Consider the following 20,319-nt stretch of genomic DNA (forward strand, 5'->3'; position numbering starts at 1 on the left):
CTCCATGAAAGAGAATTATTAGAGTTTACATACACATAGAAATATCTCCTGATAACAAAAAAGGAAGGACTTTTCTTTTAAAATTTTAATTTATGGATGTAAAATTTGGCAAGAAATATAATTTATGTGTTTCATCTCATGTAATTTGGTGTGATTCACGCGTCATTGCAGCAGAGAAGCGCTGGCGCGAGCGCGTGTGGTGTTTGTAGTTCTTGCGCCGCGTTCACTCATTCGCTCCGCTGGTGGAAAAACTACATATCACAGACTTCCGAGAAACAATAAAGTTTGGCGACGAGCGGGGCGCTGGTCATTCCGGTGAAGTGTCAGAGTCCGTGATACAGCGCGATCTCTCTCACAGCTCGATCATCGGTTCTTTGCGCTTTATCGCGGCGAGAAATGTCTGACGGTGGCGGAGGAGAGGACGGTGGCGGCGGGATGGAGGTTTCTGCCGCCGTGCAGACGGTAGCGGACGCGTCGGTTCTGCAGAAACACATCCGTAAGCTGGTGCCGCTGCTGCTGGAAGATGGCGGCGACGCTCCCGCTTCTCTAGAGAGCGCGCTGGAGGAGAAGAGCGCGCTGGAGCAGATGAGAAAGTTCCTCTCAGATCCTCAGGTTCACTCGATCCTGGTGGAGCGCAGCGCGCTGAAAGGTGACGCGACCTCCATTAAACGCACACCTTGTCCTGAGCTTCACGCGACGCGACAGAATCAATCAAATGTCACAGCCAATCAGAAGCGAGTGTGGGCGGAGCTTCTCGTAATGAAAGGGATAAGTTTATGATCTAATTAATAAATATGACACTTTTTAACGTTATTAATGTACACACCGAGTGACTGATACATCATTGTTATGGAATACACTCGTTGGTTCGCCGTGAGTTCACAGTTTTAACGAACACCTTTGCTTTTAATTATTTTCCAGATGTGAGGTAAATGTTGTTGTTGTCAGGATGGCTAACGCTAAAGGTCACGCAATATAGCACTCAAACTCATATTAGACTCCTTCAGCTTTGAATAAAGCTCAGCACCTCAGATTATCTGCTGTCATATAGTTCGTATGTTGTTCCAGCCGCGGAAATAGAACCCGTTTCTAAAATAGAAATGTCGCGGCTAGTTAGCACAAAACTCCGATTAACGCGTAAAAGATCTCCTTTAATCTCGTGTAGTTCGGACCCGGTGTAAGGGTTCAAGCGGTCATGTGTGATTAAGCTCAGGATGACACACACCGGGTTTGGGTGCGGCTTTGCTCGGACTGCCATCGATGTCCTTATATTTTATTGCATATAATTGTCGCAGGGTTTGTGTAGCCCGCCCTGTTTGAGTCGCTATACCGTCAAAAGTCCAATTAAACTCCTCCAGTATGTTAAGTTCAGACTCAGAGGAGTACAGAGACAGTAAAGCTGCGGTAAATGTCGCGTGCAGGGTGTGTTTGCTGCACTGCAGACCGGTGACGTCACCGACACTTGCTTTAGGAGCACCTCCTGATCAATAAACACAACTAACCTTCCCATTAGAGCTGGCTTTTGACTGCTTAAAGTCATTTACAGCGGGATTTATTATTTACTTTTTTTTACTAATGGCTTTATTGAATGAATGTCATCTTATGTCAAATTCAGAAGTGTACATTATAAGCGTTTTTCTAAATTTCTAATTAAAAAGAATGTTATCGATCAAACAAAATCAGTATTAACTAAATTAATTTGCACTACAGGAGACAAAAGTGGCATTTAGGTGTATTTACAGACATTTAATGAGGCTCGAAGGTGGCATGAGTGCAATTAAATTCATACATTCATGTAGAGATTAATGTATTAAATATACAATTTTGAATATTAAATGATTTAAATCACTGCAAAGATGCTTTAAAAATGAGACTAAAGCTGCCAGTAGCTGGCGGCAAGTCACTGATTTTAGCACTGAATCATTCATTCAATTGATTCGTTCAAATTCATTCATTCAGGAACGAAGCAAGTGACTGTTTTTATAAAAGCGTAATTATGAACGGCTCAGCTGTGACTTCGTTTGAAGCTGTTTGTGTTGACGAAATAGAGAAATCAAGAAATATTGTTGTAGTCATTTAATATTAACTTGTTGTTTATTGAACTGTTGTATTAAATCAATCACATTTGTAGACTTGCTTAATAATCCTCAAAGTCTGTCTTGGTTCATGCCGAACTCCCATCGTGTCTACACTGTGTTATAATGAGGGATTCGTGGATGTGCATAACTGTTTTGAGCAGTGAGTGGATTCTGATTAACACTGTTTAAGGAATCAATAGCTCTATCTGTGATGCATTACTCAATGCTGCAACAACACATTGTAAGTAAAACCTTCCCGAGCAACAGAAACTATTCTGATAATTACAGTGATTTACAGTCATGACAATGAAGCGCTTTGAACGAGACGTAAACGATGCTCTCTTTAGGGAGAATGTGTTCTTGTTACTGTAGTGCTGTTGTGTTTGTGTTCAGACTCCAGGCAATAACACACAAACACCAGCAGCTGATTATTTATCATCACATGCTGCTCATCTTTGCTTCTGTTGGGTTCACATCAGATGATGAAATAAAGATTAGCTGATTTATCACAAACGGCTGGTTGTTTGTTGTTGTTCTGCAGAGGATGTTGGAGATGAAGGTGAAGAGGAGCGCGAGTGCATTTCCTACAGCATCAGCATTGACATCCATTACGGGCTGAAATCAAACAGGTAACGAGCTCAGACTAACCCTAACTCTATGAGCTGATGACTCTGATGTACAATGCTGCCCAAAATGATTATAACACTAGTATTTTCAGTACCTAAAAAAGTCAGTTGCTTGTATCTTCTGCTGTAGTCTGTCAGCAGGAAATATGAGTTTATATTTCCAAACATTCATTTAGCCATTAACTGTAATAATCCAGTGAGATGTTTGAGATCTGATCTGATCTGATCATCAGTCTGTCTGGAATAACATGAAGAAACAGAACAAACTGAGACTAAATCCAGAAGAACTGTGTCTCCAAGACGCTTTGAGAAACCTCCTGCAAAGCTACAGAACTGTTACAAGTTTTAGGCACTCGTGTAAAAATGCTGTAAAATGAGGATGCTGTCAAAAATAATGTCATAAATGGATTTCATCTATCAATTAACTTCTATCAACTAAACTAAATCAACATGTGTTGTGAGCATGCTTTGTGTTTAAAGCAGCTTTTCCAGAGTTTCTCAGGAGCTTTAAACCATGTTTTAGCCGCTGAAAATACTAGTGTACTAATAATTTTGGCCAGTGCTGTATGTGTGGTGTTCTGATGAGAAATGTGGTCTTTCAGCCTGGCCCTGATCAAGCGGATCGGAGTGATCGATGCGGACAAACCCATCTCGACTCAGGTGCGAGTTCTGACTCTGAGCGAAGATTCTCCGTACGAGACGCTGCACTCCTTCATCAGCAATGCCGTGTCTCCGTACTTCAAATCCTACATTCGGGAGTCTGGCAAAGCCGACAGGTAACGTCCGCTCTGATCTTCAGAGAGAGAGTAACGCGTCTCATCCTCACACGAGAGCCTGCGTCATTGTTTCTGTGTGTCTGCGCAGGGATGGAGATAAAATGGCCCCTTCGGTGGAGAAGAAGATCGCGGAGCTGGAGATGGGCTTACTGCACCTGCAGCAGAACATCGAGATCCCCGAGATCAGCCTGCTCATCCACCCCATCATCACCAACGTGGCCAAGCAGTGCTACGAGCGCGGAGAGAAGCCCAAAGTCACAGATTTCGGGGATAAAGTGGAGGATCCGAGCTTCCTGAACCAGCTGCAGTCTGGAGTCAACCGCTGGATCCGGGAGATTCAGAAGGTTTGAGACTCGCTGTCCTTCAGATGAACTTACTGATAGGGCTGCGATGATAAATTGATGCAGAATCGATTCGTGGATCGATCTTCCGAATGCATGGCGATTCTCTCAGGAATGGATTCTGAGCTTATATTTTAACAGCAGATGGCGCTCTACTCTAGTGTTTATCCACACACTCAAATGCTGATGAAGAAGAGCGCTGAAGAGCACTGAGGCTGTAATCTCAGCTCGGCTCAGAATGCTTATGACACCAGATTATGTAATGTAAACAGCCCACTGTGAACACCCTTGTAATTCACTTCAACCTTTTCGAATCTTATGAATGATTATTTTAGGTTCAAGTGTTTGTAAGGATTTGGAAACGAGCAGTGTAGGCTGTTTCTGAAGCATGCAGCGCCACCTGCTGTTCAAACTAACCTCAGAATCCACTCCAGAAACAATCGCCATGCATTCAGAAAATCTCAGAATCAATGCGGAAGCATTTCTTGATTTGCAATGCATCGATTTATTTTTCCCAGCCCTACTTACTGTACTGTTACGATATGACAAAAAATTTAATCTTTTTTTTTTTTCAGAACATTTGACCAAATTTAGATTTTTTACTAGTCAGCTTGGAAATTTAAGTGATTCAAGTAACTTTTTCTTTTGTAACCCTTTAGCTACAGAAAATTCTATTCCAAGAGCAGCACACATGAAGTTGTCAACATGATGTAACTGTTAAACAAATCACTTGTTCTTTGCAGAAAAAATGCATGAACTACAACTAAAGTTTGTACAAATTTGTCTGAAACATATGTTCAGAAATGAAAGGTAAATGCTTAAAATAAATTCTCAAGTTAAAATGACTGAACTATTAACTATAAATGTTCTGTAAAAAAAATGAACAGCAGCTTTCAGTCTGTCACTGTGAAGCAAACATCAAATATCAGACATACAGCAGTAGTTACAGGTTTTATATTCGATTGTGCTGCTTTTCCTTTGTTTTTTCTATGTAAACATGACGCGTTTGACTGTTGCGCTCGCGTCTATGGCATTCTAAAAATGCAGCGCTCAAGTTAAGAGAAGTTCTTACTCCATCTTGCATTTTTTTTTCTATTCCACGGTTGAGCCCTGCTTGGGCTTCAAATTTTGGCCCTAGCCCGGCCCTGACCCGAGACGCTCAGGCCCTAGCCCGGCCCGTGTCCGACAGCTCATCAGAATTACTGACCCGAGCCCGTCTTTATCCTCTTCTCCTAAAACAGTTTATACTACCGTTTCTGCTATTAAAATAGTTCAGTTTTGTGTGTAATGCCAACATTATTATATTTCGTTTTGTTTTTTTAAGTTAATTTAGAAAAACGTTTGGAGCATTTTTGTTCGTTAAATAGACTATAAGTTTTTGTTTTTTTAAAGTAAGGACCAAGCGGCCAGCGGCATGAGCTGATCATAGCCTATGTTTGATCAATTTATCCTTCTCATATCATCACCACTTGCCTAAAATAACATCTATAGATATACTAAAACAGTTCAGGCATATAACAATGTTTAAAGGTTAAACCTGCGCTATAATAATAATAATAATAATGTGCGCAGCAGCAAACACTTGCTTTGTTTTCAGTAGAAACACATTAAAATAGCCTACACTGTCATTTATTTTATTATTATTATTTTTGATAAAGGTAAGAGTAATACATCATCCGGACCTGTAAAGCATCTAATGAGGAGACGACGAGTCAGGATCAGAGACTTCATCCTTGCGACACAGACTCAGAAAACATTAGTTTATTAGTAAATAATTCAAATATCTCCTTACTATTTCCCGAGGACACATTCATGGTTATGTTTGCTGGGGTTTTGCAGCAAGCTTTAGTCTATTGTGTGCATTTGAACACAGAACTCTTCATCTGCTGCTGCTGCGGGACACTAAACACCATCGAGCTGCTCTCAGTCACCTGCTCTCCTGTTGTTTCCACCAGCGCGGGGATTTGTTTTCATCACTAAATGTCTACAATATAAAAATAAAGAGAAACCCAAAACACACTCGGGTCCGGGCTGAAATGCAGGGCTCTATTCCACGGTCCGCGTCGCATCTGTCAACACAAAGTGCATTCTGTGTGAATGGTGCCTCGCGATATGAGCGCGGTTGGATCATTTTGTCTTTACTGTTTTTATTTCCATATTGTCAAAGTGTCTAATTACAACGTTTGATAATATTTCTATTCAAAATCGTGATTCCTCGATTTCTAAAAAATAAAATCGTGGCTAAACAGTAAATTTGAATTAATCAGTTAAATTATATTACAATATTAACTAGAGCTGGTCGTCACCAAGTGCCTCATGATACGAGAGGTCAAGGTTCAGTGTCTGTGGCAAACAGGAAGTCTGAATCTCATTATCTTCACATTGTCTCGTAGAAGAGCCTAGACAACACTGAGAAATGCTTGTTTGAGCTAATTTACACAAGCAACTGCTTTATCAGTAAATGAAATTAATTTATTATCAGTGACGTGTCGTGTGAACAAGAACTGCATTATTCTGTTGTTTAATGTATTGGTGCAGCTCTACAAAAACACTGGTTTGCTGATAGGGGCCACACAATATGGAGGAAAACATGATTCACAAGCGTAAGAATTAATGCATCAAATCAATTTTCAGTTTAGTTTCTTTTCTGGGTGAATAAAACGGCAGATCTGTTGATGAGGTGATCTTTTACACATCGTTACCCAGCATTAATGACGGTCAAATAGAAATTTAAAGAAAGGCTTAATGAGCAGCTTACACATGAGAAACGTTAGATTGCAATATTGGGAGATATAGAGCGATAACTGAAACCTATATCATTTTATGTAAGTAGTCTACTATTTTAAACACCGTTAAGAAGGTTCAGTCTTTCTTTTTGGCTATATAAATATCAGCATTAGGGCTGCAACTAACGACTATTTTAATAGGCGACTAGTCACCGACTATTGAAACGATTAGTCGACTAATCGAATAATTATTAAATTTTTCTAAAATTTAGCATGAGATTGCTTTAATTCTGTGGAAAATGATAGTAAACACAAGAAAGAAGGGGGTACTTCAATGAAAAATGCATATTATATTGAACTTTGCTGCTGATTCATACTAAAAGTAAATAAAAATGCCCTGTCTAAAACCAATTAGGCACAGTGCTCGGTCAGTATAGACATAAATGCATAAATAAAGAAACTCTATCATTTTTATAAAGGACAGGCACATTTGTTTTATAAGAAAAAATAAAAATTGTTGAAACCCAGCACCATCGACCATGGAGAGCGGCCTCATATCATAGATCAGCATCTGCAATACTGACTCAGTGAGGGCATTCGCCTGCTGTGGGGTGCACGTCTGCTGCTTTTGCAGAAAGGGGTCCATGGTGGCTCTCTTCTTCAGACTGCATGCATTTAATTTAAAATACTTTTGTCAGGCACAGTCGGGCATAACGTTAAATCCTTTTTTTTTTTTTTTTTTTTTTTTTTTTTTAAGCGAAAATACGCTTATAAAATGTACAATGTACATCCAAAACAAAACGTATTGGCTTCCATGTTATTTAAATCTTACCGAGGCGAGTCAAACTCCGTTTCATTCAACTGTCCGACGTGCTTTCTCTTTAAATGTTTGTGCATCACCGAGGTGCTGCCGTGATACGCAAGGACTGCTTTGCAAACCATGCAGGTAATCTTTTTATTCGCTGTATCCAGGCTAAAATGCTCCCAAACTTTAGATGTTTTGGTACGCGCAGCTGCTGCGTTGGACGCCGCCATTTCTGTATGTTATCGCTCAGCAGAGAAGCTAATGCGCATGTGCGACTCTCGGCAGAGATTGTAATGAAGAGGGATGCCTCAAAAACATGTCTGGCGACAACTTCGACAATGACATTCATTGTCGACTATTTCTATTATCGATTTTTGTCGACAACGTCGACGAATCGTTGCAGCCCTAATCAGCATCTGCACCAAATTGCATATTTTTGCTTATTTTGAGTCTCTGAATAAAATTGAGCTACTTTTTCTCCATATTCTCAGACTGTATGAGCCATAAATGCCTGATGCAGCAAATATGATACAAAACATTAAAATGCACAAATGCAAACATTGTGCTGCTGTTTCTTTCAGGTGACTAAACTGGACCGAGACCCGGCGTCTGGAACGGCGCTGCAGGAGATCGGCTTCTGGCTGAACCTGGAGCGAGCTCTCAACCGCATCCAGGAGAAGAGGGAGAGTCCGGAGGTGCTGCTGACGCTCGACATCCTCAAACACGGCAAACGCTTCCACGCCACGGTCAGCTTCGACACTGACACAGGTGAGCGCGCGCCGTGAGTTATCATGAGGTTAGTCCATGATGCTCCACGTTTGTGAACGGTCTGTTGTGTTTCTCAGGCCTGAAGCAGGCTGTGGAGACGGTGAACGACTACAACCCTCTGATGAAGGACTTTCCCCTCAACGATCTCCTGTCGGCCACCGAGCTCGACAAGATCCGGCAGGCGCTGGTGGCCATTTTCACTCACCTTCGCAAGATCCGAAACACCAAGTACCCCATCCAGCGTGCGCTGCGTCTGGTGGAGGCCATCTCCAGAGACCTGAGCTCTCAGCTGCTCAAAGTGCTGGGCACTCGCAAGCTCATGCATGTGGCGTACGAGGAGTTTGAGAAGGTATGGCTGAGCCAGCAGCACTCGCTCTGAGGGTTGGGTATAAAATAGGGCTGGGTTTTGACACAAATTTCATGATTCGATTACCGATTCGATTCAGTATCGATTATTTTATAAATTGTGAGATTTTGATATCGTTACATCCCTGATATTTATTAGTGCTAACAATTAAGTTTTTGCTCAAAATGAACCAAAATTTTAAATAATTTTTTCAAATAATTTCCGCACAGGAAAGACATTGTGTTGTTTCAAAACAAAGGGAAATATAAATCTATAAAAACATAATTTTTTATTGTAAGTATCGGTTCAGGCACCGTTTAGGCACTGGTACCATTTTAAAAGTATTGATTTGGATCTGGCTTTGTAAAAACCCAAACGATTCCCAGCCCTACTCTCTCCTCCCGCAGCGATGCAGCTCACGCCTCACGCTCTCCTTCCTCCGCAGGTGATGGTGGCGTGTTTCGAAGTCTTCCAGACGTGGGAGGACGAGTACGAGAAGCTGCAGGTGCTCCTGAGGGACATTGTGAAGAGGAAGAGGGAGGAGAATCTGAAGATGGTGTGGCGTCTCAGTCCGGCTCACCGTAAGCTCCAGGCCCGCTTGGATCACATGCGGCGCTTCAGACGGCAGCACGAGCAGCTGAGAGCCGTCATCGTTCGTGTGCTCAGACCTCAGGTATGAATCTGACGGCTTCTGTTTGTGATTGTTCTGATGGTGTGAAGTGAAGTTTTGATCTGTTATTCTATTGACCAATCAGTGGCTACGTTTACATGCAACCAAATAATCAGTTTGTAATCTGATTGACGGCTCAATCGGACTGAAAAGGCTTCATGTAAACACCTTAATCGATCCGACAGAGCTCGATCGGAATGAAGGGGGTGGTTTATTCCTTTTCTAATACGATTGAGCGTGCATGTAAACACTCGATCGGATTGAAAACAGAAAGTTGAAAGGACTGCGCATGTGCAATGATGCAGAAATAGCGTAATGACGTATGACTTGCACAACGAGCGGTTCTTCCTTTTGAATAAAGTGTTGTGTAAATGCTTGTGCTGTCATTATAAAACTCTCCTTTCACTCGGCAACTGTGAAGTGGAGCAGGACAACCTCCCACCAGTGCTTGTTTTGGATTCTCATCCACAGGCAACCCGTTTTGTGCGCAGGGAGGGGCATTTTTCTCCGTGATAAATATGAGCAGCACAGCGCTGCGGTTTATATGTATATTTATCCAGAAATGGATAAATATTAATTCCGCTGTTAAAAACAAAAATAAACCGTGTAGGAGAGTGGTTATGTGCAAACAGTGAGAAACTCCATATTTGTTCAGTGCGCGCATGTCAAAAAAAAAAATTCAGATTTGAAGCAATCTTTGTGACACAAACACACACATCAACCCCATCACTTTATTTAGCGTTCATGTAAACACTAAATTCAGATTCATCGATCGGTATGAATTCAGTCCGATTGAACCAAAAATGGTGCGTGTAAACGTAGTCAGTGATTAAGTGTTTCCTGACGAGCCTCAGATTGAGTTTGTGACTCAACAGACAGGACTGACATGGCATGGGCTATCATGAGCGTTTTAGTTCATGTTAATATGTGAACCTGGACCACAAAACCAGTCATAAGGGTCAATTTTGTTCAATTGAGATTTATGCAAGCTGAATAAATAATCTCTCCATTGATGTCTGATTTGTTATGATAGGACAATATTTGTCTGAGATACAACTATTTGAAAATCTGGAATCTGAGGGAGCAAAAAAATCTAAATATTGAGAAAATCATCTTTAAAGTTGTTCAAATGAAGTTCTTAGCAATGCATATTACTAATCAAAAATGAAGTTTTGATATATTTACAGTAGGAAATGTACTAAATATCTTGATGGAACATGATCTTAATATCCTAATGATTTTTGTCATAAAAGAGAAATGTATAATTTTGATCCATACAATGTATTGTTGGCTATTGCTACAGATATACCTGTGCTACTCATGACTGCTTTTGTGCTGCAGGGACATATATTTGATAATTACCATACAGCTACAGACGTGAACAGAAGAGACAAACCTCAAATTTGGATTTAAGCGTCTTTAAAGCTACATTCACACTGTCAGTCCAAATCTGATTATTTGTGCATCTGATTGCAAATTTCAATGATTGACAGTCCATACTTTGTATTGCAACTCTTCAGATCTTCATTAATTTCTGATGTTGCATTGGTATGCTGACATAATAAAAAAAGCGAAACCGATGTTCTTACAACATAACATGTTGCCTTTGTGCTTTATTATTATGACTTAGGAGGCACAGAATTTAAATAGAATTCGATATAAGAATGTATCTTGAAACATTTGTAAAAATTGTATTTCATTTGTTTTGTTTTTTCCATTCGTACTTTTTAAAGGGGTCATCGGATGCAAAATTCACTTTACAAGTTGTACACATCCATCCTATAATAGTGATAAATCCACCCTGTGGTCTTTTTAAAATCTCCTTTCTCAAATAAGGCTGTTCTGAGATTCCTGTCAGAATGACGTAGTTCTGCACAGGCCCCTCCCACGATAGTTGATTGACAAGACCATCTTACCTTAGACCCGCCCTGAGTGAGCTGAGAGCTGTCCGCCTCCGGTGCAGATGTCTCAGATTAAGTGATTGAGGTGTTTAGTTGTTGGATGCAGTAATGAATAAAGCAGTCGTTGTTTACTCCTGACATCTGAGCCGCTGAAGACGCAGAGGATTAACCTTACTTTCGCTTTGAAGTGAATGCTCCAATCCTGATCTGCATAAATGTGTCTTCGCGCGAATTATTCATGATCCAGTGAGTATAAGGATTTTTATGAATCTTTGCAAATCGCCTTTCCTAACAATGTGCTAGTTAGCCAGTTTCACGGCTGAAGTTTAGTATACTCCATAGATGTATACCTAGATGCCTCATTGTGGACTGCCGTTTTTGGAACTGTTTGTGAATCTTTGAGCACATTGACTGTGTGCGTCTACAACAGCAAGTTATACGCTTGTATATCTTTGAATATTCATTGATTATTATGGTGAACGCGAGATGGCTGACGCATCAATGTATCTGGAGCGGTCGAATAGGGGATCTACACGTATCTATGGTCTGCTTGTCACTCCACGGAAGAGAGGGGCGGAGTTAGCAGGGCTCACTAGCATTTAAATCAACATGAACTAGATCGCCGTGCTGAAAACAGAGCTGATTTTGACAGGGTAAAGGTGTGTTTTACACTACCATTGAGAAATTTTAACCAAAGTAAGTTATAGACTTTTCATTAAGACCCTAAAGAATCATATCAACTTGTGTAAAATGGGCATCCGATGACCTCTTTAAAGATAATCACCATCACATTGGTACTATCACAGAGAGGCTCAAAATCACTCTCCAGAACATTCTCGTTCACCATTCCTGGCTGGTGGAATAATCTTCCCACCCCTATCCGGAACGCCGGATCCCTGGCAATCTTCAAGCAACAACTGAAAACTCATCTCTTTCGGCAGTACTTGACTTCATCCTAAACTCAAAAAAAAAAAAAAACTTTCCCTCTATCTTTCTCTCCGCTTACTAGCTTGTACTTATTTGAACAATGACTGAGACTTGGTGTTACAAGTAGTGATCGACCGATATTGATTTTTTATAACCGATACCAATTATTTGCATGTCTATGTGCCCGATAACCGATATGCAGAACCGATATTTATTTACTGTTATAAAGTAAATAAATGACTGCGTGAAGTAAGTCCATACTTCACTTTGGTTTTACCTCCTTTCAGTCATCTTAACAAAAAATGTTTTGAGAATTAGCAGTCTTTCATGCAGGGCTCTAGACTCATTCTTCCCACTGATCCCACTTTTGCGCACGAGCACATAATTTGGTTGCAATTTGTTTTGTTTTTGCTACAACATTTGATTAATCAATGCATGCTGATGAACTTTTATCATAGTTTATAGTTATATGGTAACGAAAGTTTTCAACATTCAACTCGTTCTTTTTCATCTGTATTATTTGTGATTTAAATTTTGTGAACAGGAATTCCTTTCTTCGTGCGCTTTTTACTTTCAAATTTGCGATCTTGGTGTCACATTTTACAAGAAAAGATCATTGTCTGTTTTGCTTATTTCTATACACCTTTAACTTTTTAAGACTAAAACAAAAGATGGATTCATTGTTATTCTTAATTAAAAAGCGCAACAACAATAAAACAGTACGTTGACAATGACAAACTCTTACATAACATTTATCAACAAAAACGAATAAGACGAGGCATGGCATAGGACACATCACATGCTGTACTATATACCTAGTATATTACAGAATGTTTAGCAAACTCTGAGGAAGCAAATAAATATTAATATATATATATATATATATATATATATATATATGTAATTAAGGAAAGCAGCATAACCTGCGGTAAACAGCAAAGATAACAAGCTTCTCAAAACGAAAACAAAAAGAAAAGTAAAACTAAACTGGCTGTAGCTGACAGGACTTGCATGTTTTTTCTACAAGAATACCACCACGTTCACCTTCTCTGGTTTAAGAAGCGGTCTTTTGCTTTAGTTTGAAAACAAATCCATCCGTTGCGCTCCAGCAGACGCTTTGGAGCAGCGCAGACCTGCCACTCGTACAAATGCGACCACGTCAAATTTTAACTCGCAAACAATTACCATTTTGGTCGCAGTCTAGAGCCCTGTCATGTTCAATGTAATCTTCGTATTACAACAATAAAAAACATTTTATTTATAAAAAGCTTTAGCAGCAACACTAATATTAGCAGTAAGCAAAATGAACATAGAAAGTCTAATGTTTTCAAATGGAGAAAATAAAGGAAATGAGTCATATCAACTTCATTTTTAACTTCATTTTTAAAAACTGTTTTTTAAGCTGTTTAATAGGATAAAGAGTGAAGAATAATTCACTGGATAATGTTAATTCACGGAATAATATTCTCTGGAATATTGGAATATAACAAGCATTGTATTTTATTGTATTTCTAAATTATGCTGCTGACAGCGCGGTTTTATCTATGCCACACAGAACTATAGGCTACTCAAACTGCGATCAATCGCGGAGATAATAAATAATTAATTTCCATAGAGTTGTATTAATTTAGATGTTTATAAACGAAATAATGGTTATATAGTAAGTGTTAATACAATTTAGGGTGCTTCAAAAAAGTGAATCTTGTTAAAAGTTACATGCGGTGTCCGTGCTGAGCATTTCTTGAGCATCAACCGCTGAGTGAACTGCAATATGAAAGCGGCTTCACGAGACTAATGATGAGCATATAGACAACAGAGAGAGAATTACATTCAATGCTTTTCTTTCCAACATGCAATCATTCATGGCTGTATTATTTAATTCATGCAAAGTTACGTCTTTATTGGGAGAGGACTCGACGGATTATCTATGTGACTCCGACTTCACGAGACTAATAGACCACAGAGAGAATTAAATTCAGCGCTTTTATTTCCACCATGTGCTAATTCATGGCTGTGTTATTTCAGGCAAAGTTATAGCCTATCTTTATAGGGACAGGGCTTGACAGAGTATCTTATTTATCATATTTCTTAGAGCCAAGTTGCATTTAAACTATATATCAGGCATTTATGTAATACATCTAATTTGTGCATCAATGCCTGTAATATTAAATAGTTTACTAACTACAGCAAATCAAGTACCTGCACGCCGTTGCTGTCTCGTCTCCCCTCAGATGCGCTGCAATTGCGATCCTGCGCGCAATTCTGAAAACGTCCACAAGATGGCGGTGTTTATCGGGGAATCCAATATTACAAAACCGATATTCGATTATGAAAAAATGCTTAAATATCGGGAAAAATATCGGTAAATCGATATATCGGTCGATCTCTAGTTACGAGCACTTCCTCTGTCTGATTGCCTCTTCAAGATTAATCGCTTCTTGTATTCCCCAATTGTAAGTCGCTTTGGATAAAAGCGTCTGCCAAATGACTAAATGTAAATAATCAGATTGCAATTGTACATGCACAAATGTGCACGATCAGCTTGTTGTATCAAGAGTGTTGTCAGGATATATATGTAAGGGATAATGTACATCCAAAAATTTTCCCAGCAAACGAATGGCGCCAACTGCAGTAACCTGGATGAGCCTGTTTTATTTGTATCTGTTATCAAGCAATAACATACCTTGGAATGTGGTGACTGACCAATCAGAATTGATTATTCCACAGAGTTGTGTGAAATAAAGTGTTTTCCTCTCTCCAGGTGTCCGCCGTGCCCCAGCATGCTCAGGGAAAGACGGCCGAGCCCGACGATATGAAGGTGGCCGAGGTGCTCTTCGATGCCGCAGACGTCAACGCCATCGAGGAAGTCAATCTGGCCTACGAAAACGTGAAGGAAGTGGACGGACTGGACGTCTCGAAGGAGGGAGTGGAGGCCTGGGAAGCGGCCATGAAGCGTTATGACGAGCGCATCGACCGCGTGGAGACTCGCATTACAGCACGCCTGCGCGACCAGCTGGGCACCGCCAAGAACGCCAACGAGATGTTCCGCATCTTCTCCCGCTTCAATGCCCTGTTTGTGCGGCCGCACATCCGCGGAGCCATCCGAGAGTACCAGACGCAGCTCATCCAGCGCGTCAAAGACGACATCGAGGCTCTGCACGACAAGTTCAAGGTGCAGTATCCTCAGAGCCAGTCCTGCAAGATGAGCCACGTGCGAGACCTGCCTCCGGTCTCCGGCTCCATCATCTGGGCCAAGCAGATCGACCGGCAGCTGACGGCCTACATGAAGCGCGTGGAAGACGTCCTCGGGAAGGGCTGGGAGAACCACGTGGAGGGTCTGAAGCTCAAGCAGGACGGAGACAGCTTCCGAGCCAAGCTCAACACGCAGGAGATCTTCGATGACTGGGCAAGGAAGGTTAGACCTCAGTTCTGCCTTTCATTTAGTCGACCTTAAAGGGTTAGTTCACCCAAAAGTGAAAATTCTGTCATTAATTACCCTCGTGTTGTTCCAAACCCGTAAGACAGAACACAAATGAGGATATTTTTGATGAAATCTGAGAGCTCTCTGACCCTGCATGGACAGCAAGGGAACTATCACGTTTAAGGCATATATTTTGGCAATATTTTTAATTTTGAAAAGCCTGGACTGCAAAAAATGATTTTCTTCCTTAGTATTTTTGTCTCGTTTTCTAGAGTCTACAAATTCTTGAATCAGGATGCGTTTACTTGACAAGTAAAATGACTCAGGATATTATGTCTTGTTTTCTGAAAATATTATATAAATTTTGTTATTTTTGGCTTAAAACAAGTAAAAATATCTGCCAATGGGGTAAGAAAAATAATCTTGTTTAGCCTTTGAATTAAGATCATTTTTCTAACCCCATTGGCAGATATTTTTGATTCTTTTAGGCAAAAACCATAGACTGTAAAAAAAAAAAAAAAAGTAGTGTCCGTAACGTCACTCATAGGATTCTGAAGAGTATTTTTGAAGCCTAAAGTGGGCGGAGCCGACCGCCACCATCTTGGCAGCGCGTCACCGTGCATCACTCCCGGATAATCGAAAATGGGCATAAAAGGCAGGATGTGGGTAAAGCTGAGCTGAAATCACACCCGTCTATAGTGACAGCAGTGCTGCTGTGCAAAGACAAAACACCATAACTTCGTTTTTGGTCAAAAATGAGTTACTGATAATTTTGGGACATTAATGACCTCCTTTATCATGTGTTTAAGTATCATGGAGAAAAGCCCCGGAGAAACCAAGGCAGAACACAGTATAACATCAGTTACCGCTCTTTGATTTTGTTTTTGATCAAAGTTACGGTGCTCTGCATTTGTTTGCATTCGTTCGTCAATACTGTGCCAGCCTGGAGTTATACTGCATTCTGCCTTTGTTTTACTGTCCATTAAAGTCTAATGCGTTTAAACTACGGTGTGACTTGTGTACTTTATACATCTGTCAGCACATCATTAGACAAACAAATTAGATCGCCATCTAACAAGATTCAAGATTTTTATTTGTCTCACACACAATTATACAGGGTATAACCAGCAGTGAAATGTAGGTGTAACAAAGTGCTCTATATAACGAAGCACTGTAAGCAATAACGACTAGATAACTTGGCAACAATAATTAATCGTAAATGATCTTTAAAGTGTTTTGTTATAATGCAGATTATTCACTCGGTGCTAGCTGTCAGTCTGGGGCTGCACACTCAAATGCCGTGACGTATCACACAAAATCAGTAACCGTTCGCTATTAAATCCGTTTCCTTTTCTTGTAAATCGATAAAATCCATTGCAATGAACGCCATCGGAGAGGTTTAATTCACAATCATTCAGAGCATTATCCCTGCTGGCGTTCACATCAATCCACAACTCGTTCTTATAGGTTAAGCTATTTTAATTCAGTTCGATGTAAAAACAATAGGCTAAGTATGTCTTTGCATCCTTTAATGTTAGCGAACATTGAAAATAAATTGGCTGCAAAACGGTATCCACTCACATTTAACTTTGTCTGGTTACGATCAGAAAAAAACTAAACTGAATTGCATTACTAGATGTTATATCCTAGCCAGTGATCACTAGATATTATACAGATGTTACTATAATGATTGTGTAAATGGTGATCAGCACCCTATATAATGTGGAAGTTACTGCCTTTTATCTTGGCTTGACTTTGCAGACAGTGTAGCGGTAAAAATCAAGTTTGAGAACTTTCATTAAAACATCTAATTGCCAGATCTCTAGTGTCCTAACTATAATTGTTTTTTCTGTACAAATAAAAATGTTTAAAGCCAGTTTTCTAAGTTTCACACTCTGGAGCGGAGCGGCAATCCACCTGTCACTCAAGTGGCCACGCCCTTAATTATGCACAACTTTAAGGCTTAATATAATTTACACGGATGAGTTATATAAAATTCACCCCCCTCACAGTTGTCACGAAGGGCAAAATTAGCTGTATAGACCAAAACCACTTTTTGTACCAGGCTGTGAACATATTAGCGGCCAGTCGATGAATTGCAGTTTTAGTCACTTCCGTGTTGGTTTCAAGAGAGGGAGCGGGAGGTGGATGCTTGGCTAAAACTCACAATTTTGGATAATATTTTCAGAAAACAAGACACAATATTTTACTTGTCGAGTAAACGCATCTTAATTCCAGAATTCTTAGTATGTTTGTCTTGTTTTGTAGTATAAATATCTTAAGAAAATATTGGAAGGTGATATTGGAAGGTTTTTTTTTTTTTTCATTTGATTTAATTTTATTCAAACTTTGTGTCATTTATTTGACAAGGTGTTTGCCGTGCCTCTAAGCTTTCTTATTTTGCTAATAAACGTTCTATGAAGACGTTCTGCTGCCACTGTGGAGGCAGTATCCTGACGCATGCGCTCGCTTCCGCTTGGCAGCAGACGGGATGAGGAGGAGAGGAATCTTTGAATAAAGTCTTCCTCAACTCTATTTTTAAGTCAACTCTTTTCCTTTGGCATTCAATATTTCTTGACTTGCTGTGAAATGTCCTCTCTTTAGGTGAACCTCACCCATTTTACAGTCTGATAGTGTTTGATAGTTTGTTTATTATCTTGTTGATCTGCTTTGTTTTGCATATGCACTTTAGTCGACTTCGGTTGTTTGAAACTGTGCTATAGAAATAAACATTGTATTGTGTTGAAAGGTGCAGCAGCGTAACCTGGGTGTGTCCGGCCGCATCTTCACCATCGAGAACACGCGCGCCCGCGGACGCACCGGAACCGTGCTCAAGCTCAAGGTCAACTTCCTGCCCGAGATCATCACGCTCTCCAAGGAGGTGCGTAACCTGAAGTGGCTGAGCTTCCGCGTGCCGCTGGCCATCGTCAACAAAGCCCATCAGGCCAATCAGCTGTATCCCTTCGCCATCTCGCTCATCGAGAGCGTCCGCACCTACGAGCGCACCTGTGAGAAGGTGGAGGAGAGGATGTCCATCTCGCTGCTGGTGGCTGGTCTGAAGAAGGAGGTGCAGGCGCTCGTCACCGAGGGCATCTCTCTGGTCTGGGAGTCCTACAAACTCGACCCGTACGTCCAGCGTCTGGCCGAAACCGTCTTCAACTTCCAAGAAAAGGTCCACCTGCTTAAGATCAGTTAAACTAGAGCACCAATCAGATGAATTGACACACACACATTCTTTATTATTAGGGCCGCGATGATGGAGTCGTGGAATCCAGTCATAAAAATGGAATTAATAGTATAACGCGGAATATCACAGAATTGGTCAAAGTTTGGATGAATTAATCAGAAGTACGTCATTATACTTCAATCAAATCATGATATGGACTAGTATTTGTTAATATTACAGCGTGTCTGTGTGAATGAATGGTGCAGATGTGCGGTTTTGTTTCCTGCACACATTCTGAAGCATTTCAGCATCTGTCGTCTCACTAAAGATGTGGAGATAAATACATGAACAACATCTCCAGAACTGCTCTGAGAGTCACTCCATGAGCATTTGACCATCTCGTTAGAGTAAAACTGGCGTCATATCATATACACACAGAACTGTAAAAGTATGCACGGCAACCCGTTAAAATAAAAGTTTGGTCTAACTTGAGGTCATTGTGGCAGAAATATATTACTATAATTCAGTAGAATGTAAGTAATACTGCTGCTGCTACTGTTGAAAAATTAATAAAACTATTTGAAGGAATAATCACAATATTTCCTTCAGACTTTGGTAACAACCATAAACATTTCATAGAGCCCTAAACATGTAATGTTTGTTAACTGATGTTAATTTATAAATCAAAATCACGAAACTTATATTAGACATGCAATTAATAATTCAATTTAAACACTAAAAAGAGTCCAGAAAAATTAAAATGGGAAAAAACAGAAATTTGAGAAAAAATAAAACTGAATTCATAGGGTCCTATATTACTTGCATTATTAAACAATAATCATCAAAATGGTGGGAGTTTTCTGGTTACTTGCTGAAAGAAATTTACAAGCTCTGGATAGACATAGATGGTGCGAGTAGGGCTGCATGATAATGGATAAACAGTTAATCATTATTGTCATGCTCATTTTTTTAAATTTTTATCAGAATTTTTGCTCTTTGACATAAACATAAATCAAGAGGCTGTCAGATTTAGTCACCGCGAACAGCACGGATTACTGCATGGAAGAAAACAGACGAGATGAATATCCCAGTAGAGGTCTCTAAACTCTAACTTGCATGTTTGATCATCAGCGCTGTTTCTGTAATGCACAGAGCGCTTGCATATATACAGATCAGGAATATTGAAGTAAATACAGCAGAAAATGTATGGATTTATGATTGGGCGACTGCAAATGAAAGTTTTGTGGAGGCTCGTTATCAATGCAAATGCCAAATTAAAATGAAATTAAAATTTTCAGGATAAATAACCAGCAGACTTTTATGCTTAATAAATTGAGAGAAGCAGAAATTGTGATCATGATTAATATGATTTATTGTGCAGCCTGACATAAGTATTTAAGCTTATTTAATGAGATCACTGATATTCACTTTTCTCTGCGCTTGGCGATCATGTAGACCAGTCACCGTTTGATGACGCAAAAGGAAAGCATCAGTTTTTACGTTAAGCTTTGTAGGCGATTTCCTAATTTATGATTGCAGTACATTTTAATATGGATACTTTGTGTAAACCTACGTTTTCAGTTAGGTCTGCTGAAGTAGCTTCAGTTAGAAGCTGCTGATAAAAGCTTAATTGGAACTAATTATCTGTATCAGCCCGTCGAAATGGTTAAGAAACATAAATTCTGTTGTGTGTGTCCATAATTCGGTTGGTGTAGATGTTTTGTGTTTACAGTCAAGATGAAGAGATCTGAATGTCATGTTGATTACT

At 40.0% G+C, this 20,319-nt stretch overlaps 1 protein-coding gene across 2 annotated transcripts in view; it reads left to right on the forward strand.

The window, feature by feature from the left end:
- The first annotated feature begins 282 nt into the window (after positions 1–282).
- Positions 283–20,319, forward strand: part of dync1h1 (dynein, cytoplasmic 1, heavy chain 1) — an 85,356-nt gene continuing 65,319 nt past the window's right edge. For both annotated transcript variants that reach the window (XM_079386340.1, XM_079386341.1), the window contains exons 1-9: positions 283–649; positions 2,620–2,707; positions 3,307–3,480; positions 3,569–3,824; positions 7,934–8,120; positions 8,198–8,469; positions 8,912–9,139; positions 14,726–15,379; positions 18,135–18,557. In XM_079386340.1, coding sequence (XP_079242466.1) covers positions 397–649; positions 2,620–2,707; positions 3,307–3,480; positions 3,569–3,824; positions 7,934–8,120; positions 8,198–8,469; positions 8,912–9,139; positions 14,726–15,379; positions 18,135–18,557 — 2,535 coding nt within the window. In that variant the 5' untranslated portion in view covers positions 283–396. The remainder of the gene's footprint in view (positions 650–2,619; positions 2,708–3,306; positions 3,481–3,568; positions 3,825–7,933; positions 8,121–8,197; positions 8,470–8,911; positions 9,140–14,725; positions 15,380–18,134; positions 18,558–20,319) is intronic.

The sequence above is a fragment of the Barbus barbus genome (assembly GCF_936440315.1).
Source record: "Barbus barbus genome assembly, chromosome: 30".
NCBI lineage: Eukaryota > Metazoa > Chordata > Actinopteri > Cypriniformes > Cyprinidae > Barbus > Barbus barbus.